This window comes from Scyliorhinus torazame, chromosome 9, assembly GCF_047496885.1.
Source record: "Scyliorhinus torazame isolate Kashiwa2021f chromosome 9, sScyTor2.1, whole genome shotgun sequence".
In the NCBI taxonomy this organism is placed as follows: domain Eukaryota; kingdom Metazoa; phylum Chordata; class Chondrichthyes; order Carcharhiniformes; family Scyliorhinidae; genus Scyliorhinus; species Scyliorhinus torazame.
Window position 1 is genome coordinate 145,704,279 of NC_092715.1, and position 25,763 is coordinate 145,730,041.

Consider the following 25,763-nt stretch of genomic DNA (forward strand, 5'->3'; position numbering starts at 1 on the left):
CTTTGATGAGGTATTGCGAGACATGACGGGCTCACAGATGGGAATGGCTGAGGCGCTGCAGAAATTGTCCCAGTCACAGGTGGGCATTGCTGAGCACTGCTGAGCATGGCCCAGTAAGAAGTCTTACAACACCAGGTTAAAGTCCAACAGGTTTGTTTCAAATCACAAGCTTTCGGAGCACTGCTCCTTCCATTCACCTGAGGAAGGAGCAGTGCTCCGAAAGCTAGTGATTTGAAACAAACCTGTTGGACTTTAACCTGGTGTTGTAAGACTTCTTACTGTGCTCACCCCAGTCCAACGCCGGCATCTCCACATCATATCGAACATGGCCCAGTCAGAGGAGGATCGGCAGGGCGTCAACACCATGGTGCAGACATTGGGGAGCAGCCAAGGTTGGCAGAGCCAGGTGACACAGGGGCAGCCAAGGCTCAAACCAGCTGCCCCACATCCTGAGGTGAACCGCGGAGCCCTATGGACACTGAGCGGGAGGAGGGGGCGCTGGGTGCCAACCCAGACCCATCCCATGGAGTGGAGATGGTGGCCACCAGCTCCCCCGAGTTCCACCCCTCTGCTGAGGCCTCTTGTCGAGGTCAGCACAAGGGTCAGGGTGGCATGGCTGTGCATGTGTCGTCGACAAGTGACCCAGGGTCCTCCAGCCCCAGATGACCCCCACCAGGGCATCGAAGGCCACGGGATGTGGTAAGCAGCTGGCTGCCTCCATCTTCGATGTGCAACTTAGAGACAGACCTCGACGTAGTGGCAGAGTAAGGAACTAAGCATGTTGAGGATCACAGAGGGTACCTGGGGAGGAGGGTGGAAAGGGGTGGGGTAGGTGGTGGGGGGGGGGGTGCGACTGGGGTGGCTCCACCTGGGCATTGTTGGACCCCTGTGACCACAAACCGTATGACACCTCTGTCACTTTCTTCTGCAATGCGGCCGACCTCCGAACCGTTATCCCATTTCTCCAGGTATCTCCCTCTCCCTGGACAAACCACGTTCAGGTGATGGGTGTGAGCGAGCACTCCGCTGACAGGCAGGTGTCAGACTATGGCATAGATTGAGGAGCTTCAGCTCTCTGCGGGTTATCATCACTAGCCCCCCCTCCCCTGCCCCCGGCCCTCTATAGTGACCCGCTGATGGCACCAACACAGTCCTAGCACCCTGGAATAATGTGACACATGAAAAATAAAATGAAAATTGCTTATTATCACAAGTAGGCTTCAAATGAAGTTACTGTGAAAAGCCCCTAGTCGCCACATTCCAGCGCCTGTTCGGGGAGGCTGGTACGGGAATTGAACTGTGCTGCTGGCCTGCCTTGGTTTGCTTTAAAAGCCAGCGATTTAGCCCTGTGCTAAACCAGCCCCTACAATACCCTGGGAAGGTGGGAAAGGTAGCGATGATGGACAAGGCCACGTCCTATGTGAGGCAGGTGGGTATAAGGGCCTCCATGGCCCTCCGAGCTTGCCAACCCTCACTGCTGCTGCTTGTCCTGCAGCCTCTGGCTGGTCCTCCAGTTCATCTCCAGACCTGTCCTCCAACCCCTGCTAATCCAGCGCCTCCTCGTCCTCATCCGACTCATCAGAGATGGGCACATGTTCCGCATCCCCAATCTTCAAAATGCCACCGCGCTGCTGTGTCAGGTTGTGAAGCACACAGCAGACCTCCACAAAGCGAGCAAACCTCTGGGTGGTGTACTGCAGAGCACCACCGGAGCGGTCAAAGCATTGGAACCTCATTTTGAGCAGTCTAATGCACCGCTCAATGACAGCCCGGGTGGCCACATGGGCCTCGCTGTACTGGGTCTCTGCTTCGCCTTCGGCCTCCGTACTGGTGTCATTAGCCAGGTCCTCAGTGGGCGCCCCTTATCCAGCCGCCCAACCTGGGGTAGTCCTCAAAGAAGCCGGTATGTATGACTGCACCAGAATGTAGCTGTCGTGCACACTCCTTGGGAAGCGTGCACACACGTGCATGATCTGCACACACATGCATGATCTGCATGTGGTGGTCACACACGAATGCTGAATGTTCAGGCAGTGGAACCCCTTCCTGTTAATGTAGAGCACATCCAGATGGCCCAGTGAGCGCAACACGACATGCTTGCAGTCTATCAGACCCTGGACCCGGGGCATCCCAGCGATGGCGGAGAATCCTACTGCCCGCGCATCCTGTTGGACTTGGTCCATGTCAAAGTTGATATAGTTTTCCGCTCGGGCAAACAAGGCATCCGTGACCTGTTGGATGCACCTGTGGGCTGTGGCCTGCGAGATGCCACACAATGGAAATGAAATCACTTATTGTCACAAGTAGGCTTCAATGAAGTTACTGTGAAAAGCCCCTAGTCGCCACGTTCCGTCGCCTGTTCGGGGAGGCTGGTACGGGAATTGAACTGTGCTGCTGGCCTGCCTTGGTCTGCTTTAAAAGCCAACGATTTAGCCCGTGTGCTAAACCAACCCCAGGTCCCCGTTCAAGCACTGGAAGGATCCCGAGGCATAAAAGTTCAGAGCTGCGGTGACCTTGAGGGCACCAGGAGTGGGTGTCCTCCTCCACATGGTGCCAAGTCCGCGAGGAGGTGCCACTGAGTCTCCTTGTAGAGGTGGAGCCTCCTGCGTCATGTGCTGGCCGTCATCTGTTCAAACAACCAGCGGCGCCTCTACACCCTGGGCCATCACGGGGCTCCCCCACTGGGTCCTTCCCTAGCCTAATGGGCTGCCGGTTCCTCAGGGTATGGGGTGGGTCCCTGCATTTGGGCCGCTGCCGCGGGCATCTGCAGACACTGCTGCTACCGCCGTCTATGGCATCTGGCTACCCGGCCTACCAGCAGCACCATTAGGGTTTGTTCTGTGGGGTCCAATATACCGTCCGTACTGTTCAATGGCTGTCAGGAATTGGGAGAGAGTGTTAAACTGACAAACAGCGGTAGCTCCCACCCTGGGACCCTCCAGTTCCCCCATTGATCCACACACACACCCGGAACGCTCTGCACACGCACTCCGGGCCGCAGGGGGCCCCCTCTACGGACCCCAGACAGCCGCACATAACGTCAGCTGCCCCACACACTGGTACCCTCCCCGTGGCACTCACCCACCCTCCGGCAGTGGACATGTCACCGGAGCGGAGTCCCATCCCCTGGGTGTTCGGATGTTGGCTGCTACATGTGGTAATGCCTCTCAGTGTTCAGGCACAGTCACAAAGCCTCATAGTGTGATTGGACTGCTAGGCAATGATTCCTATATGTCACATGGCCTGCCCACCCATGGGAATCCACTTGGGATGTGTGAAGTGCTCCCGTTTCCACGATTGGCAATTCCCTATTAGCGATAGTTTTCAGGTGCACCTCCAGAGGCCTCGGCGGTCGGTGGGGGTTATGGGTGGCCAGTGGGGCAGACGGACAGGGACAAGGTTGTCGCCAGAATGGGTAAACATGATCCAGGAATTGGCATGGTGGAACTGCGAGCGGTTGCCTACCCATCGCCTCCCACCTGCTCCCCCCCCCCCCTCTTCACATGGCGGCCCACCGCTACGGAGGCTCCCTCCCAGCCGAGGGTCCCTGACCCCCCGTCAAGCACTGGGGCAGCTAACCCAGCGCCACCAGGCCCTTGGCCTGTGAGCAAAGATGGCTGCTCACTTCCTCGGCTCCCCACAGAAACCCTTTCGCCAGGTTCACTTTTTTTAAAAGGAGTACTAATCGGCGCCAGTGTGAGCACTTACTGGGGAGGCCGATGAATGGCGGGAGGCTGTTGGATATGGGGTGGCTCCCATTAATTGTATGGAAATAGGGCTCAAGTGGTGATAATTGGTTTCTCGCTATGCTATGGAGAGATCCTGATTTTGCCTCCGGGAGCAGGCTGGTTGCATCGCAAACTGTTTGGCGCCTGGCGCGGATCTAGTTTGCGGCCTCTCTCACTATTCACCGGCATCGATTGACTTGACCGAGAGTGCAACGAGGCTGGAGAATCGCACCCACAGTCTACCAATCAGCAAATCCTGTCCTAAGTCTCCCACAAGCAGAAACAATCTCTCAACATCTGCCCTGTCAAGCCCCCTGAGAATCCTGGGCCAGGTTCTCCTATTCTTGGGCTAAGTGCGGACGATCCGTGGCATTTTACGCCCCACCCCCTCACTGATGCTACGGCTGGTGAGAGACTAGCAGCCGCACCGTGTAAAACTCCCGACCTCCATGAAAAAGATGCCGAGAGAATGCCCGGGTCTGTGGCCGGCAGCGGTTATGCCATAAAACATGACGTCGGCCGTGCGCGGATCCGACCTGCCAGATAGTGCCTCCCTGGACACCCCAACCCTCGCGAAAGCCCCCCTGGCCCGCAGCACGGCTCCCGCCTGACTGTGGCGGCACTGGACACAGTCCGCAGCCGCCATGCTGGTTTCCGCCGGCTTGGACCAGAGGTGAACCGCGCTGTCGTGAACGCGGCCCATTGGGGGTTGAGCATCAGGGGAGGGCTTTCAAGTGACGCGCTGAGGCCGTTCCAACGGTGTGCAGCATGCGTCGTGATTACGCCATTTCGGAGGGAGCAGAGCATTCGAAACCTGCGTCAAACAGGAGCCGCTCCCGATTTTGACGTAAAAAGGGATTCTCCGCCCGATCGATGATTACAAAATCCGCGTCGGGGAAAGGAGAATCTCGCCCCCTATATATCTCAATATAAACTTAGAGATCATACTGCTCTCCCACAGCCTGAATGAAACAAGCATCAATGTAAAATAATGTTATGTAGATAAAACTTTTACAGCACTGATTGTACTCTTGGTTACCCTTGCCCACTCCCAACCCTTCACTTACAGGAACAACCAATGATGAGAAACCCGAGAGAATATCTGGCGAAATAACCCAAAAACTGAGAATGATATAAATATAAAACTTTGGTGTAGGATAGAAGTCATATCCCATGGGCTTCATAACTTACAGAATGATGCATGACCAAAAATAATGTGATACGCTTGTAACCTGTGACATCTTGGAAGCTGTCACGGGATCCATTGCATAATATGATTTTTAAAGTATGTTGAGCATAATTTTCCACTTCTGCATTCATGAAAATGCTCTGAACGTAAAATCAAATTCAGTTGAATGGCATTTTATGGCTGAAATAATTCTGCCCCTTTTGTCTTTGACACATGCACTGAATTCCTGGGTCTCCAAAAGCTAACGGTACCAAACTACCATGGAACCTGATGGAACATGCCCTGTATCATGCATGGTTTTTTTTATAGTCAGCATTCGTAAATCATGTTTGATGTTCCTTACAGTATTCACCTGTGTATCAAAGCCTAGAAAGACTCATTACTAAGCTGTCTTATCCATTTGTCTCCATGAATCATTGAATAACATTGAAATGTTTGTGTAATACAAGCAGAGATGTGGCGGGAAACTTGCCTCGCTTTAGTAACTGAACTTTATTGAGGTAAGATCCAGGGGCGAAATTCTCCTACCCGCCCCGCCACATTTCTGCCCCGACCGGCCGGCGGGAGTCTCCGTAACACCGGCCGGTCAATGGGGTTTCCCATTGTGGGGCACCCCCACGCCGTCGGGAAACCCCCGGGCGCCGGCAGAACGGAGACTCCCGCCGGCGGAGAATGACGCCCCAGGAGTCGGTCTCTGGAAGGTAACTTGTGTGTTTGGATCACCAACCCTCAACAGTTAAAAAAGGAGGTTGGGCATGTAGTTAAAGATTCTATAGATTCAACCACTATAATTCTGAGCAGAAGAGAATGTACACCTGCAAAAAAAAATGTTTTTTTGATTGGCCTACTTATCTTTAAAATACCACAGGGTTGAATTTTTCTGGGTTTCTGTGGCTACGTGAGTTAACGATGGAAATTCAGGGGAACCTGTGGAAATCCAAATCCTGTACTTGGTATCTTCCAAATAGCAGTTTTTCACTGTTGAATGGGCGGATTATGTACTTAATGTAAGTTAATGTTTCTGTTACATATACACTTGTGCAAATGCTGCCAGTACTGATGAAAATGATTTAATAAAAAGAGGAAATACTGGAGGTATGCAGCTGGTCAGGCAGCCCCTGTGGCGAGAGAGACACAAAGATAACACCGAGCTCGATGACCTTTGGTCAGAAATGAAACAACCTGGCAGCAAATTGTTTATAATTGAAAATGCTGCAAAGTTGTGTCCTGAGCTGAGCACTGTATTTAGTCACGTAAAAGAACAGTCAAGTTAGTGAAAGATGGACGAGATATTGTGGTCCACTAATTGATCCACTCCAATTTATCTCGAGGCAATGTTGATGAATTCTGATCCGCCCTGCATTTCCTCATGTTCTGTGCTTCCTCAGAATTGGGGTGCAAATCCCACTTTGCATAAAATCTCCCAAGAAATTAAGGTCTGTGGAAGAAGTCATGATAAAAGGAACAGAGAAATGATCATCCTCTCATCTGAAAACTGAAAGCAGGCAGGCTCAGCAAATAGTGTAAGGGAATAAGGGGGGGTTAAAAATAACAGAACACAAAAATAATGGGCGGGATTCTCTCAGCGCGGGGCCAGGCCGAAGAATCGCCGTGACCGGCACGAATCGCTCCCCGACGCCGGGCGACGATTCTCGGCCCGGGATGGCCATAGCAAAAAACCCCGAGTCCCACCGGCGCCGTTCTAACCTGCTCTCAGTTGGCGGGATCTCGGCGAGGAAGGGTCCGGGGGGCGACCTGGGGGGAGGGGGGTCCGACCCCGGGGAGGGCCTCCGCTGTGGCCTGGCCCGCGATCAGGGCCTGCCAATCGGCGGGCCAGTCTCTCGCACTAGGGGCTCCTTCTGCGCCGGTCCCTGTAGCCCTACGCCATGTGGCGTCGAGGCGGGCGCGGAGAAGGGAGCCACTGCGCATGTGCATGCGCGGACCCCGTGGCGCCCGGTTGACGCCGGGATCAGCAGCTGGAATGGCGTGGGTCGCTCCAGTGCCGTGCTGGCCCCCGTAGGGGGCAGAGTTGCTGATCCTGAGGCCATGTTGACGCCGTCGGAAAACGCGACGGCGTTTCCGAAGGCGTCAACACTTAGCCTCAGGATCACAGAATCCCGCCCATTATTTGTCAAATACAATTGTTAGTTCTTTTGGATAGATTTAACATGATGAATTGTCACGGTTATAACTAAAATAAAAGATATGCTGCTGGATTCTCATTCGGCGGGATTTTCTACTTCACCGGCAGCGCACCCACACCCCGTGTCGGTGCCAAAACGGAGGATTCTGCTGCCGGCGGGGGTGCGCCATGCAGGGACACGGGGCTGATGGTATGGAGAATCCCACCCATTAACTGTATTTTACATTTATCATTGTACATTGAAGCATGAATTTGAAACCAAGGTGTGTGGATATGGGTGTTTATTTTTCAATGGAAATATCATTACCACCAGAAGGACAGGAAACACAAGCATGCAAATGAAGGATTTAGGTATTCCATGGAATGTCATGGGGCAGAATTTTAACTATGACTCATTGTATCTGATTGCAGAACAGAAAGAGCCCCAATTCTTGCTTTTTGCTGGTTCCCACTCAATTACAATCAAATTTAGAGTGCTGGTGATGTGCACAGGAGAAATTTGCGATCACGGCCAGGGACGTAGTGAAAGCCACAAAGAAGTAACGATGCAGCAGGTAGGGGCTCCTGGTGGGCAGGTAGGCTCTTCACTGTGGCCACAACCATTCTGTGCAACTCCATTGCCATGACATTAGACTAATGAGAGGTTAAAGGTGGAACAGATAGCTTTCAAATTTAAATTTCACTTGTCAATATTTCACATTACATTAGTTTCACTTTATAAATGTGTGTATCATCCTGTTTTTGTCATTAGCTCAGTGAGCTAAATGGAATGACACTCATAATTGGCATGTATTGATGGTGTGAGGGATATTAGGAACATTTCTTTGTTGCGGAAGAAACAAAGAACTCATTGTCTGTTCACGCCAGTGAGATTCTACCGCCCCGCTGCAGTGAATGGACTTTTAGCTGAGCATCAAATTCCCCATTCTCACTGGCAGCACTGAGGGGATGAACTCTGATCAGACAATCCCAGCCAATTTTGTACCCATGTCCATGCTGTGGTATTATCATAACTGTAAGAACAGCAAGGGTTAATGAAGTGTCCAGAGTAGCCACTAGTGGGAGCTACAGTTACAAGTATATAAGGCAGTGGTGCTGAGCCTTGGGGAAGAGTGTATACAGGAGTTAGCGAGAGAAAGTCAGAAGTACCAATAGTGTGAAAGAGAGCAGACCAAAGTTTATATCAGTACTAAGATTAGCTGTAGATGAGTGTAGTTTAAATGTTAATAATCAACTGTACAGGAGTAAGTGTTGAATCCAAATTAATAAATTTATAGCTTTTAGTGTTAATAAATTTAGCTTTATTTAAGTTCAAGCTATTTTGTGGTCTTTCTGAACACTACGCCAACCATCCTGAATTAATCAACACAGAACATCACATATGCTAGTGCCCAATGTTGTAGTCCTCCCTCTGTGGGATACGGCTGAACTTGCAGGCTCAGTCGACATCCCTCCTATGCATGAAAGAAGACATTGTCAGATATCGTTTTCAGTGGAGATAAGTGTTTGTAGGTAAACAAAAACCCTGTACGGACTCTGCCAGCTAGCACCCCGAGATGGACCCACATATGGACAGTACTGATTCCACTCCACAGGCCCCCCCATTTTATTATCTTGACTGACTCTTCCCACCAAGTTCCTCCCCCAACACCAAACATGCCATCCCTTCCCACTTCAGTCCATGTCCCTGACCCCAGTCTCTCTTCTACCTTGGTTTCCTTTTCCTGTCCCCCATGCCCCAAACTTCCCTTCACCACCAGGAAGCAACATTTCAGCTCCTGCCTAATTAAGTCATCCCACCCACCTAATTTTCTGCTCTTGTAGGCCTTATAAAATCGAAATGGCATACAGGCCTAGACATTCCATATTGTTTTCAGTGTTTCTTCAGTCGATAGTCAGAACAAATGCCATATTGACAGAAGCATCAGGTGGCGACTGTTCTTAAATTTCCTTGTGCATTTTGGCCCTTCGCTCAAGCCATTGGTCAAGTCCCAATTCAGGTTTTATGCAGAAGATATAATGAGGGTCAGGACCATGACATGGTAGACATTGCAAGCTCGTGTTCAATGGTTATACTGACACATGACACGTGTGGACAAACAGTTGTTGGGAGCATAATCAATGATCTGTCACATGATGGGCAGATAAACAAAGAGGTGTTATTCTACAATATGATTCCAATTGCAATGATATATAATTTATTTAATTTTATCTTGGACAAATAAAGCAGATTCTAAAATCGATTAAATCACAACATCACATCACTGGCTTCCATAATGCAAAATAGTCCATTTGCTAGTCTTTCTCTAAATACCAAGAATGAAACCTGTCATCAATGCATGCAAATCTAGATGAATGCAATCTGCTATCAAAAACTTTCTGACAAATCCATGATTCCACAATTCCCTAATTAGCCATTCCAGTTATCCCTATGTCTCATCAATTTGTGTGGAGCCATTAACATTTTTATATACCTCAAAATAACAGTCAAACAGATGGATTTGATATTCAGCTGCTAATTAAAAGGAATCATCATGATTTTCAAGTGACCCTTGTGGAATCAGCTTTTCCAAGAGCCTCCATCAAATATGTAGCTTTAGTACCATCACAATGAGGGAAAATTTGCACCGAGTTGTTACCTCTCTGGCACTGTACCTGCGCTGGAAATGCTATGGAACCCTTTTTATATATCTCATTCAGGATTCCACCACACTTAAAACAAAGTTTCACATGAACAATTCCTTCCAGCCAGTAGCTACTCTGAATAACGGCATTGCAGTAGCTGCCAAAGCATGAACCATTGCAATGCAGCTTTAGCATAGAAATCGAAGTAGGTCATTTAGTCCCTCAAGTCTGTTCTACTATCCAATTAGATCAGGGCTGGTGTTACATCAACTTGATTTACCAGTCTTTGCTCAATAACTCTTGATAACGAACTCTAACAAAATTCTGTTGACCTCAGTAGAAAGCTTCAATTGCCCCAACATCAACAGCCTTAATTTTTACTTGTTCGATTTAAGGTCTTCAATTTAGTTTGTTTAAGCAATTATTGCAACAACTGCATTTTTGTGCAATTTGCTGGTAAAACTGAGGCTGTCTCATGTCAGTCACTTTTAAGCCAGGATTCTGAAGCAGATGCTGAGGCAGTCCATGTCCATATGCAGGAAAACCTGGACAATATTCGGGCTTGGGTTGACAAAGTAATAAGTAACATTCGCACCACACAAGTGCCAGACAATGACCATCTCCAACAAGAGAGAATCTAACCATCTCCCCCTGACATTCATTGGCATTACCATTCTCAATCCCCCACCATCAACGTTCTCGGAGTTACCATTGACCAGAAACTGAATTGGACCAGCCATATAAATACTGTGGCTGCAAGAGCAGGTCATAGGCTGGGAATTCTGTGGAGTGTAACTCTCCTCTTGCCTCCCCAAAGCCTATCCACCATCTAAAAGATAAAAGTCAAGAGTGTATTGGAATAATCTCCATTTGCCTGGATGAGGGTAGCTCCAGCATCACTCAAAAGCTCAACACCATCCAACAAAGCAGCCCACTTGATTGCTACCCCATCCAACATAATAAACCTTCACTACCTCCATCACTGACACTCAGTGGCAACAACTCACCAAGGATACTTTGACAGCACCTTCCAAACTCACGACCTCTACCACTTGATAGACAAGGGCAGCAGATGCACCACAGCCTGTAAATTCCCCTCCGAGTCACATGCCATCCTGATTTGGAACAATATTGCCGTTTCTTTGCTGTTGCTGGGTCAAAATCCTGGCACTCCCTAACAGCATTGTGTGTGTGTACATACATCACATGCAGTGCAGCGGTTCATGAAGGCACCTCACCACCATCCTGATGGGTAGTAAGGGATGGGCAATAAATGCTGGTCTAGCCAATAATGCCCATTTCCCAAGAATGAATTTAAGAAAATCAATTTGGGCCAGATATTTCTGGAGTGGAGCATCTCATAGTGAACCCCATTGGTTAGACCTCCATCTACACCCTGAGGCTCAAAGTATTTGTGCTGTTACTGACTGATAAGAGCATGGTGAGGGCAATGGGGCATCTGGTACCTCTGCCAACAGTAGGACCAATATCTTATCTTAACTAATGGGAATTAAGGATTGAGAAATAAATAGAGGAATGACAGAATAGGAGGTTGGATTGGAGTCAAATCAGGTGCAGGAAAATAAAGAATGATCTAGAATGAAGAAGAGAACCGAGATTAAAGGAAAAGAGATTTTGAAAACCTAAACATTTAGAATTTAACATTTTTAACATATCACAGAATAAGTTACCATCTGAAGAAATTAAACGCCATGATTTCAAATGTTAAATATTTGGGCCAGAAAGAGTTATTGGCCCTCTTGCCTTTTTAAACATGTGATGATCCTTCTTTACAATATTGGTTACCAATGAATTCAATGAGTATTTAATGCACATATGCATCAAATTCTTTATAATGGGAGGCGAAGGATAAGATGCAGAGCAATGTAAGTCAGCTAGCAAGTTCTGGAGATTTACAACAGCTGACAAACGCTTAATTCCTTGGCCAATTTGCACGTCATCTGTTATTAACACTTGTGATTTTTTTTTCCCCCTGAATGATTCAGCCCAGTGCCTCTTTAAATATTGACACAATATTTGCACCTGTACCCTAATTGCCCAGGTGTTGTAAAAAGCCTCCTCTTTTTTGGCTTCATGTGGCCGGTTGAAGAGGTTTACTCTCTGTAGCATAGCTATTGTACTAGACTTCACAGGGGTATCGGTGCAACCCATTACATTCATAAGACAAATTTATCAGCACAGCAATGTCTGTGTCAAACAAAACAAGAGTTTTTCCTCAAAAGCTGCTTTTCCTGCTAATCACAGCTCAGGAGGCAGGAAAGGAAATGAAAGTAACAATTATGTCAAAGTTCTCTAGACACCCCTGTCTTATTAATGTTGGAATGGTACAGCCCATCTCTTCCATAATTCTTCCTTTTTAATACTATTACAGTTTTGCGCTGGTTGTCAAGAGGATCATTTTTGTCTGTTAAGCAGACAGCACCAAGATTTTGTGCCATTGTTCTCACTGATAGTATGTGCCAAACACAGCAGAAAATGAAAACTGAAGTTATAAGTAAGTAGAGGACTTTGCACCAAAGATTTACATAGAATGTGTGCTTTGTTAATAACAGCTTAAGTACGTAGAAGGTACAACTGGAAAAATTGTTGCTTCTGAATAGAATTCACCATGTCACCATTTATTTTTATTCTATTTGTTAGTTTCCCATTCATTGCTGAAAGTGAATATAGACCCAAGAGATAAAAAACATGATAACATTCATAAAGCTCCACTACCCTTCTGCTGCAGTTTTTCTTGTGACCTAGCTCTAACTTATTTCAGTCAAATTAGATGAAAGGAGTCAATGCACAGAGCCTCACTTAAACATGATAACAGCTATAGAATTCATGACAAACATTGCATATTAAGCTGCGTTTTGACGTGAGCCCATGCATATTAAGCTGTGTTTTGACGTGAGCCCATACTGCACAACGGTACTTAGGATTAGATTTTAATCTATTTGAGAACAGTATGCACTATCAGCAGAACAAGATAGAGTTTCCCTTTAATATTCGGCTAGTTATTAGTTAATTTTGTATCATACAGGGTATAGCAATAGTATTGAAAAAGGTATTCTTTTACAATAAAAAATTCACAGGATCTCATTGTACCCATCAAGTCCTTTCAAAGCTCATCGTCTTAAAGGGGAGATGTCTGCATAAAAAAGTGTTCAAACTTTTTTTCACAAGCACTTGATGTGAAGGTTAAATCAGATTGAAATACCTCTTCATATAATTTTATGATGCAATTGATATATCTTTATTCTCTCCTCTTCTGCAAGCAGGAAAGTGTTTACTAAAGCTTTAATTATGAAGCCAGTGCTTCTGTGTAATATAGATTTTTGCCTCCAACATCTAATATACAAGTACAAATAAATGCTTAATAATTCAGGATTTTTCAATCCAATTTTTTAAATTTCACTAACAGTCCATTAACCTGGTGTGCCCTTTTGGAAAGACTGATGTTAATGTTTGCATATTACAGCAGTCCTGTAGAATGTAGCAGGTGATTAAAATACTAAGCACTGTCTTCTTTATATACCAACATATTTATAATTGCAAGTAAATGACCCTAATTATGGTAGTGGAATAGGATGATATCAAGGAAAACCCGATCATGCCACCCACATCTACAATGATCACAATTTTACTTTGTCCTATCAATGATGTGAGATCTTAAGAGTTGACTGTAATGTGTGTAAATAAGCAAATATGAATAATACTGTTGAAGTCTCTAGTAGTACAATTTGGCATATAGGAAGGTCCCAGATTCACCCCCAGCTATATACTGAGTTACTTGATTCAGTATCCTTAGCTTTAGAGGGCGGAAAAACATCAGCCAAGTTTCCAGCTCCTGATCATTAGTCTGTCATTGGAAAGACTAATCACCTCTCCTTCTTCCCCTTGTGGGAAAAAACTACAACTAGGGCACACAATTTAAATATAAGGCGTCTCCTTTTTTAAAATTGAAGTGTGGAGAAATGTTTTCATTCCGAGGATTGGAATTCACTTCCCCAAAAAGCAGCGGAGGAAGGGTCATTAAATATGTTTGCGGCCGAGTTGGATTGACTGACAAGGGGGGGTCAAAGAGTGTAGCGCACAAAGACTCCGTGAGACGAATAGAGTGAAGTCGATGAGGCTTTATTAAGCGTGTCTGTTCCCGAGCAGCTTGATAGTAAACTGGCCTGCGGGGGAAGACTCCGGCTTCTTATACTCCGCCTTCAGGGCGGAGCTTGAGGTCAACGGCCAACCAGGACCCGGGATCTGTCAGCCAATGACATTAGGGCTTCCAGTCCCACATGACCCCCAATACATACTACCACATTCACCCCTTGTCAAAAATGAACCCGGCGGGGTGATGCTTCGTATGGTGGTAAGGGTTTACAGGGCTGGTCCTGGGAGGACAAAACATTCACATGGCAATACAGTATTGGTCAATTTTGTCCTGTTGCAACTATTTACAGAGGGTATAGGAAGAAAAGCAAAATGTTCTTGTGAACAGTCCATATTTGTTTTACATCGACGCCACGAGTCGGTCGGGCGGTCTGGTCGTCCGTGTCGATCGCCTCGGCCCCGGCGGTGGTGGTGGTGCTTGTACCAGTGTTGTCGCCTCCAGGAGCCGTACGGTTTCAGCTCGGGCTTGATTCTTGGTCGGTGCTGAGGGGAGGGGAACCGATCCTCCTGTGAAGGGGGCGGTCGCGGGGTGCGGCGGTGGCAGGAAGGGGGGGGGGGGTTGGGTTGATGGTGTCGGGGGGGTGTGCGTGTTGCCGACGGGCGCCAGATCCCGCAGGGAGACAGTGTCCTGTCGGCCATCGGGGTACTCCACGTAGGCGTACTGGGGGTTCGCGTGGAGGAGGTGAACCCTTTCGACCAACGGGTCCGCCTTATGTGCCCGCACATGCTTTCGGAGCAGGATGGGTCCTGGGGCCGCCAGCCAGGTTGGCAGCGACGTTCCAGAGGAGGACCTCCTAGGGAAGACAAGGAGACGCTCATGAGGTGTTTGATTAGTGCTCGTACATAATAACGACCGGATGGAATGGAGAGCGTCCGGGAGGACCTCCTGCCACCGTGAAACTGGGAGGTCCCTGGACCGTAGGGCCAGTAGGACGGCCTTCCGGACCGTGCCGTTCTCCCTTTCTACTTGCCCGTTCCCCCGGGGGTTGTAGCTGGTCGTCCTGCTTGAGGCTATGCCCTTGCTGAGCAGGAACTGGCGCAGCTCGTCACTCATGAAAGAGGACCCCCTGTCGCTGTGGACGTATGCGGGGTAACCGAACAGTGTGAAGATGCTGTTCAGGGCTTTAATGACTGTGGCCGCGGTCATGTCAGAGCAGGGAATGGCGAATGGGAAGCGGGAGTATTCGTCCACTACATTAAGAAAATATGCGTTGCGGTCGGTGGAGGGGAGGGGCCCTTTGAAATCGAGACTGAGGCGTTCAAAGGGGCGGGAAGCCTTAATCAGGTGCGCTCCATCTGGCCTGAAAAAATGCGGCTTGCATTCCGCGCAGATGTGGCAGTCCCTTGTGACTGTACGGACCTCCTCTAAGGAGTATGGGAGATTGCGGGACTTGATGAAGTGGTAAAACCGAGTGACCCCCGGGTGGCAGAGGTCCTCGTGGAGGGTTTGGAGGCGGTTAATTTGTGCGTTGGCACGTGTGCCGCGGGATAGGGCATCGGACGGCTCGTTCAGCTTTCCGGGACGATACAAAATCTCATAGTTGAAGGTGGAGAGCTCGATCCTCCACCTTAAGATTTTGTCGTTTTTGATTTTGCCCCGCTGTGCACTATCGAACATGAAGGCTACTGACCGTTGGTCCGTGAGGAGAGTGAATCTCCTGCCGGCCAGGTAATGCCTCCAATGTCGCACAGCTTCCACTATGGCTTGGGCTTCCTTTTCTACTGAAGAGTGGCGGATTTCTGAGGCGTGGAGGGTCCGGGAGAAAAAGGCCACGGGTCTGCCCGCTTGGTTAAGGGTGGCCGCTAGAGCTACGTCGGAGGCGTCGCTCTCGACCTGGAAGGGGAGGGACTCGTCGATGGCGCGCATCGTGGCCTTTGCGATATCCGCTTTGATGCGGCTGAAGGCCTGGCAAGCCTCTGTCGACAGAGGGAAGGTTGTGGTCTGTATTAGGGGGCGGGCCTTGTCTGCGTACTGGGGGACCCACTGGGCGTAGTACGAAAAGAACCCCAAGCAGCGTTTCAGGGCTTTTGGGCAGTGCAGGAGGGGAAATGCCATGAGTGCGCGCATACGTTCGGGGTCGGTGCCTATTATCCCATTGCGCACTACGTAGCCCAGAATCGCTAGTCGGTCGGTGCTAAAAACGCACTTGTCCTCGTTGTACGTGAGGTTCAAGGCTTTGACGGTCTGGAGGAATTTTTGGAGGTTGGCGTCGTGGTCCTGCTGATCGTGGCCGCAGATGGTTACATTGTCGAGATACGGGAACGTGGCCTGCAACCTGTTGATCAACCATTCGGTCCATCTCCCGTTGGAAGACCGAGACCCTGTTTGTGACGCCAAAAGGGACCCGTAGGAAATGGTATAATCGCCCGTCTGCCTCGAAGGCTGTGTACTTGCGGTCACTTGGGCGGATGGGGAGCTGATGGTAGGCGGACCTGAGGTCCACGGTGGAGAAGACTTTATATTGGGCAATCCGATTGACCATGTCGGATATGCGGGGGAGAGGGTACGCGTCTAGTTGTGTTTACCTGTTGATGGTCTGGCTATAGTCAATGACCATCCTTTGTTTCTCCCCTGTCTTCACTACTACCACCTGCGCTCTCCAGGGACTATTGCTGGCCTGGATTATGCCCTCCTTTAGTAGCCGCTGGACTTCGGACTGAATGAAAGTCCGGTCCTGGGCGCTGTACCGTCTGCTCCTAGTGGCGACGGGTTTGCAATCCGGGGTGAGGTTCGAAAACAAGGACGGGGGTTGCACCTTGAGAGTTGCGAGGCCGCAGATAGTGAGTGGGGGTATGGGGCCGCCGAATTTGAACGTAAGGCTCTGTAGATTGCATTGGAAATCTAATCCCAGCAAGGTGGGGGCACAGAGTTGGGGAAGGACGTTTAGTTTGTAGTTTTTGAACTCCCTCCCCTGCACCGTTAGGGTAACTATGCAGAATCCCTGGATCTGTACGGAGTGGGATCCTGCAGCTAGGCAAATCTTTTGTGCGCTGGGATAGGTGGTCAAGGAACAGCGTCTTACCGTGTCGGGGTGTATAAAGCTTTCCATGCTCCCGGAGTCGACTAGGCATGGCGTCTCGTGGCCGTTTATTAGTACCGTTGTCGTCGTCGTCTGGAGTGTCCGGGGCCGAGCTTGATCGAGCGTAATCGAAGCGAGCCGTGGTTGTAGTAGTGGAGTGGGGTCCGTTGTTGCTGTCCAAGATGGCATCGGAGATGAACAAAATGGCCGCCCCCATACATCGCACGTGGCTGGGGGGTCACAAGATGGCGGCGGGGGTGGACAAAATGGCCGCCCCCATGCGTCGTACAGGTCTGGGGCAGTCCAAGATGGCGGCGCCCCTCCTCCCCTCGTGGTGGCCGGGACCCAAAAGGGCGGCGTCTGCGGGTCACACATGGTGTGCTGGGGGGGCTGGGGGGCGCTAGGACCGCGAGCGCTAGGACCGCGAGCGCTAGGACCGCGCGGAGCTCCCTCACCGGGGACAGCGGTGGTCGGGGCCCATGTAGGTGGCGCCGGTGGGTCAGGCGTGGGGCGCGGGGTGGGGGTTAGGTTGGTGTTAGGGACGCGGAAAACTCCCTCCTCTCCGTGGAGAGTGTTGGCCGGGACCCAAAGCGGTAGCGCCGGCGGCGGGTCATGCATGGGCTGCGGGGAGGGGGGTTGGGGAGCGTAGGCGGCTTGCAGGGCTCCCAGTTCTCCCGGGACCGCGGTGGTCGGGACCCAGAGCGGCTGCGCCTGTGGGTCGTACATGGCGTGCTGGGGGGGTTGGGGCGCGTAAACTGCTTGCAGGGCTCCCTGTGCTCCCGGGACGGCGGCGACCTCGCGGGAACGGCACACAACCGCATAATGGCCCTTTTTCCCGCAGCTTTTGCAGATAGCTGCGCGGGCCGGGCAGCGCTGTCGGGGGTGTTTCGCCTGGCCGCAGAAATAACAGCGGACGCCCCCGGTGCGACTCGGCGTTTGGACCGCGCAAGCCTGTGGGGTGTCCGGGGGGGGGGGGGGGTAGGGCGTTTGCCGCGACGGGTACGTACGGGGCCCAATGGGTTGCCGCGCGGTCGGGGCCGTAAGCGCGGGTATTACGCGCGGCCACGTCTAGGGAGGCTGCTAGGGCCCGTGCCTCAGAGTCCTAGCAACTCTTTTTCTAGAAGTCTTTGGCGGATTTGGGAGGATTGCATACCTGCCACAAAAGCATCGCGCATTAACATGTCCGTGTGTTCGTTTGCGTTCACCGACGGGCAGCTGCAGGCTCATCCCAAAATCAGCAGCGCAGCGTAGAACTCGTCCATCGATTCTCCGGGAGCTTGCCGTCTCGTCGCGAGCTGGTAGTGAGCGTAGATTTGGTTAACAGGGCGGACATAGAGACTTTTCAGTGCTGCAAACGCCGTCTGGAAATCGTCCGAGTCTTCGATGAGGGAGAACATCTCCGTGCTCACCCTTGAGTGCAGGACCTGCAGTTTTTGGTCTTCTGAGACTCGGCCGGTGGTCGTTCTGAGGTAGGCCTCGAAGCAAGTCTGCCAGTGCTTGAAGGCTGCTGCCGCGTTCACTGCGTGGGGGCTGATCCTCAGGCATTCCGGAATGATGCTGAGCTCCATAGTCCTTTCTTTTTAGGCACGCTTAATAAATTGTAGCGCACAAAGACTCCGTGAGACGAATAGAGTGAAGTCGATGAGGCTTTATTAAGCGTGTCTGTTCCCCCGCAGCTCGATAGTAAACTGGCCTGCGGGGGAAGACTCCGGCTTCTTATACTCCGCCTTCAGGGCGGAGCTTGAGGTCAACGGCCAACCATGACCCGGGATCTGTCAGCCAATGATATTAGGGCTTCCAGTCCCACATGACCCCCAATACATACTACCACAAAGGGTATAGCGGGTAGATGGGAAAATAGAGGCCACAGAGCACAGTCAGATTTGTCATGATGTTATCAAATGGTGGAGCAGGCTCAAGGGGCTAAATGGGCCTACTGTGGCTCCAAATTTGTGTGTTCTTTTAAGACTCACCTTAAAGATCAGGGGTGGGATTCTCCGTCCCGCCAGCCCCGTTTTCTGGCATGGCGTGCCTCCTCTGGCAGTGGAATCCTCCATTACAGCAATCAGCTAATGGGGTTTCCCATTGTGGCCATCCCACACTGTGAGGAAACCCACGGGCATGGGTGCGCTGCCGGCGAAGTGGAGGATCCCGCCGACTGAGAATCCCGCAGCAACTCTTTAACCAACCTTTTGGTCACATTGTCATTTTTTTGTTTGATTTTTCTCTGTGACTACTTTGGGACATTTTCCAATATTAAAGGCACTATTAAATGCAAGTTGTTGTTCTTGGATGACTATTTCCCCCCAAACAAACCAAAGCGTTTCAAGACATGCTTACAGGTTTAAAAGCAGGTTGATCACAAAATGGTTGGCTGGAACATATCAAATTTACAGCAACATTTCAAATCCAAAATGGTGAGGAGAAGATAAGCAGTATTCATAGCACATTGACAAAGGCACCTGAACTAAGTTGGAAGCTGTTAAGTATTGTAACCAATGTATAGTGTATCACATGATTATGGGGTGACATCACCAGAGGCACTTGGGAAATTTTCCCTCTCTTCCATTTAGACTGTGAGCAAGCAACACCATTGCAATTAAAGTCTGACAACTGGTTAAATAACCTACGGTGTGGTAACTTGGTTAAAACTGTGAAGTAAAACATAACAGGAGCCATCTTGTTAAAATTTATTAATCCATTATTGATATTTTCTTTTTGTTTAAATTTTATTGTCCCTTTTGTATTTGCTACCTATCACATTTCATACTGCTTTTTGTAAATGCAATTAATAATGGCTTTGACGTTTGGTGATTAAAAATCAGCCATTTTTCTGACAATTAAAAGAAAAGTGAAAGCTAAGTTCAATCAAGTGAGTGTACTCCTACAAATATGGCAGTTATCCCCTCAGGTACACAATCCTGCAAGGACATAGTTTAGTTTAGTTCAGAAAGTAAGATGGAATATTGTCTGTTTATGAAGCTGGCCGTTACTGTTGAGAGAGGAGACAGTAACAAATACACCAAATACAAACATACCAATGAGGAGAATTGGAATAGATAAGTAGCTGTTTCATTTAGAATATGTTTTACTGTAAAAGTAATTTGTATCAGTTGGGGTACATTGGCTGTGTAGGTGGGTATGCCATGTAACTAAAACGTAATAGATATTTTTGTGACAGTGAAAACTTTAGATTTGCTATTGCACAGAACATGAATGTGCTCTGGCTTAATAATGTGAAGATCTGCAAGGTTGATGGATTTTTTTGAAAATTCAGAGTACTAAAGATAAAACTGAAATCTTAAAAGATTAGTACAGATACAAGTGATCTAACCTTTCCCATGGTAGATGTCACAGTCACATTAACTTCATGCAAGACTTATTATGAAGCTGGACATTACTTTTAAAAGACAGCCTGAAATAACGGACAAAATGAACTCAGGGTCAGGTGACTTTTGTAGTTTTAATACAAATCAGGATTAACTCATGAATGAACATACCTCTGGAAAGTTATTAAAATGTAAATGTCCTTGTGGAGGACCTTCAATTGAAGAGATATCAGGATGCAAAATCACACTGGAATTTACAGGCACTCTTGTCTGGAGGCTTACAGAAACTGAAATGGTTGGTGTCTGCAAACTTGAAATCTAACAAAAAGGGGTGTGAAGGAATGATTTTATCACAAATTACAGTGTAAATTCCGTCATTCATTCCTCATTGTGACAATTACATCTGCCATCAACTAATCGTGTGGACAGTTGGAAGCATCAACACTATTGTCACATGACAAACTGGCTTGATATAGGAAATATCTTATTTATTCTAAGAACAGCTCGGAGAGGTGTAGTCTGGCATATGAAGCCATAACACGCAGAACAAGAGTGGGCCTTCCTGAAAAAAACACCATTGGCAGATAAGCATGGCTAATTAACTTAACCTGTAAGGTTATACTTCACTACAGAGGCTTGACTATAACTTTGGCTGAAAAGCCAGAAACCTGCTTTGCTGGAGTATCATTGTGGGTTCGTTACCAGAAACCCCTCGCCTTCATTTCTAGTACTGCAATGCTTTTGATAACCTACTCAAAAGAAATATTGATTTTTGTGACTTTAAGTAATCTACATCCTTTGGAAATCATCTTTTCTTGTAGGTGTGTATGTGTCTGTGTGAGTGAGGAGTGGGTGCTTGTTACATGCATTTCTGGATGTTATGGGAAATAAATATTTTGTCTTTTTTTTTGATTTAACCTTAATAGAAAGATTATTTTGGGTCTGCTCTTATAAGCCACAGCACTCAAGGGGTTAAATACTTCTTCTCTAAAATAGTTTTTGTTATAGAATCATAGAATCTACAGTGCAGAAGGAGGCCATTCTACACCGCTCCTTGGAAAGTGCACCCCACTTTTTGGACGCTAAGGGCAATTTATCATGGCCAATCCACCTAACCTGCACATCTTTGGACTGTGGGATGAAACCGGAGCACCCGGAGGAAACCCACGCAGTCACGGGGAGAACGTGCAGCCTCCGCACAGACAATGACCCAAGCCAGGAATCTAACCTGGGACCCTGGAGCGTTGAAGCAACTGTGCTAACCACTGTGCTACAGTGCTGCCCTGCCGTTGTTGCGGTCAGTTGAGAGGTGGGAGAAGGGAAGAAATTATCCCACATTTCTCCCCTGTCGAAATAGCATAGAAAATACAACCAGAATTTTCCCGTCGGCTCACAGCCTCTAGTGTGTCCTTTAGCTTATCTTTAAATTACATGTGGAAAATCAATGTCTGCTGTAAATTGTTGCGTTGCATTTTTGAATCTCCCCCTCCCCCCAACCCCCACCCCCATATGCATCACCGCCTTATTGGTAACAAAGTTACTTTCATAATCAGTTTTTTGTTGTCTAAAGGGGACTTCAATCAGTTGCTATTACATAGCAAGATATGGAACTAAATGAATGGAACTTTGCTAGAAATCTGTCTTTACACTTTCAAATACCTTATGGGAAAATGAAGGGGGGGATTTACAGAGTTGTAATGGAGGTGCAGGCAACCAATCCCCTCCTGAAAGGTGGTTGGCACTTTAATTGTTATAATGAGGCTGTGATTCTCACTTTCATTCACTATTTTGAATGTAACCATGGATAGCTGTGTTTCCTGAAACTTGAGAACAGCCCTGGCTCCACCCCAACCCCACAGTTAAACTTAGTCAAGGGCCATCAGATCCAAGAAGTACCTACCTGATATATCCAGCGTGCCTGTCTACAACCCCCTGCAATTAGACCACCCTACCCTTGCCCCTTCTAGTCTCCTCTTTCAACTTTCTGCACGAGAGCCCCTGATTTCACCAACTGAGGTCTGGGCCACCCAATATCTTCAACCTTCCCCAGGCTTCTGACTTCCCCCTAAATCTCCAACCCCACTGGCATCTGAGATGCACAGGACCCTGGCATTGGTCTTCCCCCAGAATCAAACCCATTTCCCTTCCAGCTGGGACACGCATGTACTTGCTCCTGCGATCTCCTCTGGACTGCTCCACGTCTGACTGGAAACCAAGCCTGTCCATCCAGCTTCCAAGCAGTGGACCAGTCCATGACATCACACGTACAATGTGAAGTTAGAACACTACAGTTTGCAGGTTGTCCTTGTCCTTGTTCCCCACACTCTGCTAACTACTCTCCCTGCTCCCCACAGCCTAGAAAGATAAAAAACACCCCATAATGTCTATTTCCACACAGATCTTCTGCTCTTTTTTTCCATTCGATATACCATTGAGCTTTGCAGCAAAGCTAATATTTATTTATACTTTTTTGTAGCTCAAATTGAAGTGATACCTTGCAAAATCTGCGGTGATAAGTCCTCTGGGATCCACTATGGAGTCATCACTTGTGAAGGCTGCAAGGTAAGAGATGTTTTAAAAATATTAATAGTAAACTGGCTAAGTGCCAACTTAATTTCCAATACCATTTTAAGGATAGCAGTGGCTGTTTTACTGCTTAGAGTCAGAAATTTTGACATGCCTGAATATAAAATGTCTAAATTAATTCAGCCAGGTAATGCATTCTGACTCCTTAGCATTGCAGTGTTGGTGAAAGCAGCTTTCACTGGGAGAGCAGTTGCTGGAAAGTAAATGAGGTAGTGCACTGTACGGTTTTAGCCAGTCACTGGGAAATATGCTTGGGCAAAAGTGAAGTTCAAAATCGTTTATTGGTTGGTGTTACTGCTAATGAATGTAACAAAATGTAAATGGGGAAGATTCTATAGCATCACAAACAAGTATTCTTTTACTCAATAAGATCTAAAGAAAATATAAAAATTGGTGCTTAACAACCACTGCAAGTGTGTTAACATCTTCTTTCAACCTGCAGTGATCTCTGAACAATATTTGAGAACACCTAGTGCAACAAGGACATAGAAAATATTATTCTTCAGAAGCAGATCATGCTAAGAACTTTACACCAGCATTCTGTCCTTGAGGATTAAAAGCTGGTGGAATGTCATTGCAACCGTTTGGAAAATGTCACATTTCTGGGTGTCAGCTGAACATTTTGAGAACAAACTTGGATAATTTTTCCAGAAGTTTAGGAGCAGCGGTAAAATAGAAAGGGATATTTTAAAATCTCAAAGTCTTAGAACTGCATTGTTACTAGGGGAGTAAGCCTGTTATCCGTTCACCCGATGGGGGTGATGGGGGTGGGCTGCATTCGTAGGGAACTCCGGTCTCACAGGGGAGTGCAACATTGTAGGCTCAATCCAGACGACATGCAAGTCGGGTTCCTCCCGACAGGCCACGTGCAGTTTTGGAACTAATCTGTGAAAGGTGGATTGAATGCATAATCTAAAATGTTCCGTTGTACGTGCAGTAACTGACATAATTAACTAACACTCTTATTGGGTTTACCTTCATTTGGATGGAGGAATTTTCACAATTTGCTTATGATAGTTCATGATAACCTTTCATGCAGACTAACTGGGCATGTTGCCACCAAAATATTGCTTACCGACAAGACCAAATTTTCAAAGTATATATTTGTTATAAATACCAAGTAAATTAACTTGTTCATTCTTCTGTCTCACTACACATGGACACCACTCTGGTCCAGATGGGGACACATTCAGATAATGGTCACAGTAGGTTACTTAAGCTTTAGAACTCTGGGGTGGAGTTTTCTCTGTATTTGGCAAAGTGCTGCTGCAAGTGGGAAAAGCAGTGTTCAGCCACTGGCACCAATAGCAGCTTTCTCCATCATTTCATTGGGACCTTGCATAGTCATGGAGTAGTCCGGAAAGGAGAATCCAAAAATGGTTTATTTCCAAAAGGAAAGTATTTACAAGTAACAGTCCCAGTCGGGATTACTCTGCAGCTCAGCTCCTACCTGGGCCGGCTTTTATGGTACTGAATTAACTAGCCCTCTGATGCGCCTCCGCCCCTCAGCGGAGGAGCTCATACTTAACGAGGCTCATGGGAGATGATTTGGATTGTCCCCATGGGTCTCGTGGGGATTATGACATTCCTCCCCCCCCGCCACCACCCCCCCCCCCCCCCGAAGTCTGTAAGTCCATCTGAAGAAGGTAGAGCAGTAGGACACCTTCTCCCCTTTGCCTACGGCTGCATTTCCAGTGGATGCCGGGCTGGGTCTGGGGGTGTATAACCTGTCGGGAAACATGGCTTCCACGATCACCATCTGGGAGGTACCGCTGGCGACTGATCCCTGGCAAGGTTTCCATCGGACGCCTTGGCTGCTTGGGTCTCCATCTCAGAGTCAGAGTCCACCACCTCTCGCATCTCGGTGTCGGGGCCCCTAGGGGCGATGCCCCCAGACCCTCATGTGCTGGGATGATGTGACAGGAAGACTGTTCTGGTGGTAATTGGCTTAGCACTGGCCCGCTGCTCCTGAGGTGATCAAGGTGCCTCCACACCCTCCATTCGCACTTCTTCATCTGGTATGAAATCAGTCAGGTCTGTTGTACCACTGTCCCTGCAATCCAACGGACACTGTCCCCAACGTTTTGGCTGTACACCGCATCACCTAGTTTGAACTCCTGGTCCACGTCTGCCTGCCTTGGCTTCGCCTCTGCAAGTCCTGACCACATTGCACTCTCCACCAAAATTGAGGAACAAGAGGCTGAGGCAGCCCTGGGTCTCTAGCCAAGCAACAGTTCCGCCGGTCCTATGTAGGTTGTGCATGTGGCGTGGTCCAGTAGCTAAAGAAAAACCATGCCAATAGCATCTCCAAGCACCCATGGTTGGTTTCTTTGGCCCTCTCGAAGGTCTGCTCCACTCACTCGGCCAGCCCGTTCAAGGAAGGGTGATACCAAGCCATGCGGATGTGCCGCACCCTGTTTATCTTCATAATGCGTTCAAACTTGTCACTGGTGAACAGAGTGCCATTGTCTGTGACCAGCACCTCCAGGATTCCGTGGATACTGAGCACAGTAGCTTCTCATCCGTGGCCTTCGACGTGGTGGATAATATCCGATGGACTTCCATCCAATTGGAGTGGACGTCTACCATGAATAAAAATATTGACCCTTGAAAGGTCCGGCAAAAATCGGAATGCAGGCGCACCCAAGAACCGACTAGTCATTTCCATGCATGTAGTGGGGCGGCTGATGGGAGCTCCTGCTGCTCCTGGCATCTGCTGCATTGTTGGGTCAGTCATTCGATCGCACCATCCAGGCCTGGTCACCACCGTGTTAGCACATTGGTTAGCACTGTTGCTTCACAGCGCCAGGGACCGGGGTTCGATTCCTGGCTTGGGTCACTGTCTGTGTGGAGTCTTCACGTTCTCCCAGTGTCTGCATGGGTTTCCTCCGGGTGCTCCAGTTTCCTCCCAAAAGTGCTTGATGGGTGGATTGGACATTCTGAATTCTCCCTCAGTGTACCCAAACAGGC

At 48.5% G+C, this 25,763-nt stretch overlaps 1 protein-coding gene across 2 annotated transcripts in view; it reads left to right on the forward strand.

Moving 5' to 3' along the window:
• rorb (RAR-related orphan receptor B) overlaps positions 1-25,763 on the forward strand; it is a 328,457-nt gene that overhangs the window by 173,036 nt on the left and 129,658 nt on the right. The window contains exons 1-2 of one of the 2 annotated variants that reach the window (XM_072516592.1): positions 12,084-12,200; positions 22,684-22,769. In XM_072516592.1, coding sequence (XP_072372693.1) covers positions 12,161-12,200; positions 22,684-22,769 — 126 coding nt within the window. In that variant the 5' untranslated portion in view covers positions 12,084-12,160. Of the gene's footprint in view, positions 1-12,083; positions 12,201-22,683; positions 22,770-25,763 lie in introns of those variants that run through there. The other variant, XM_072516593.1, reaches the window with a different exon arrangement.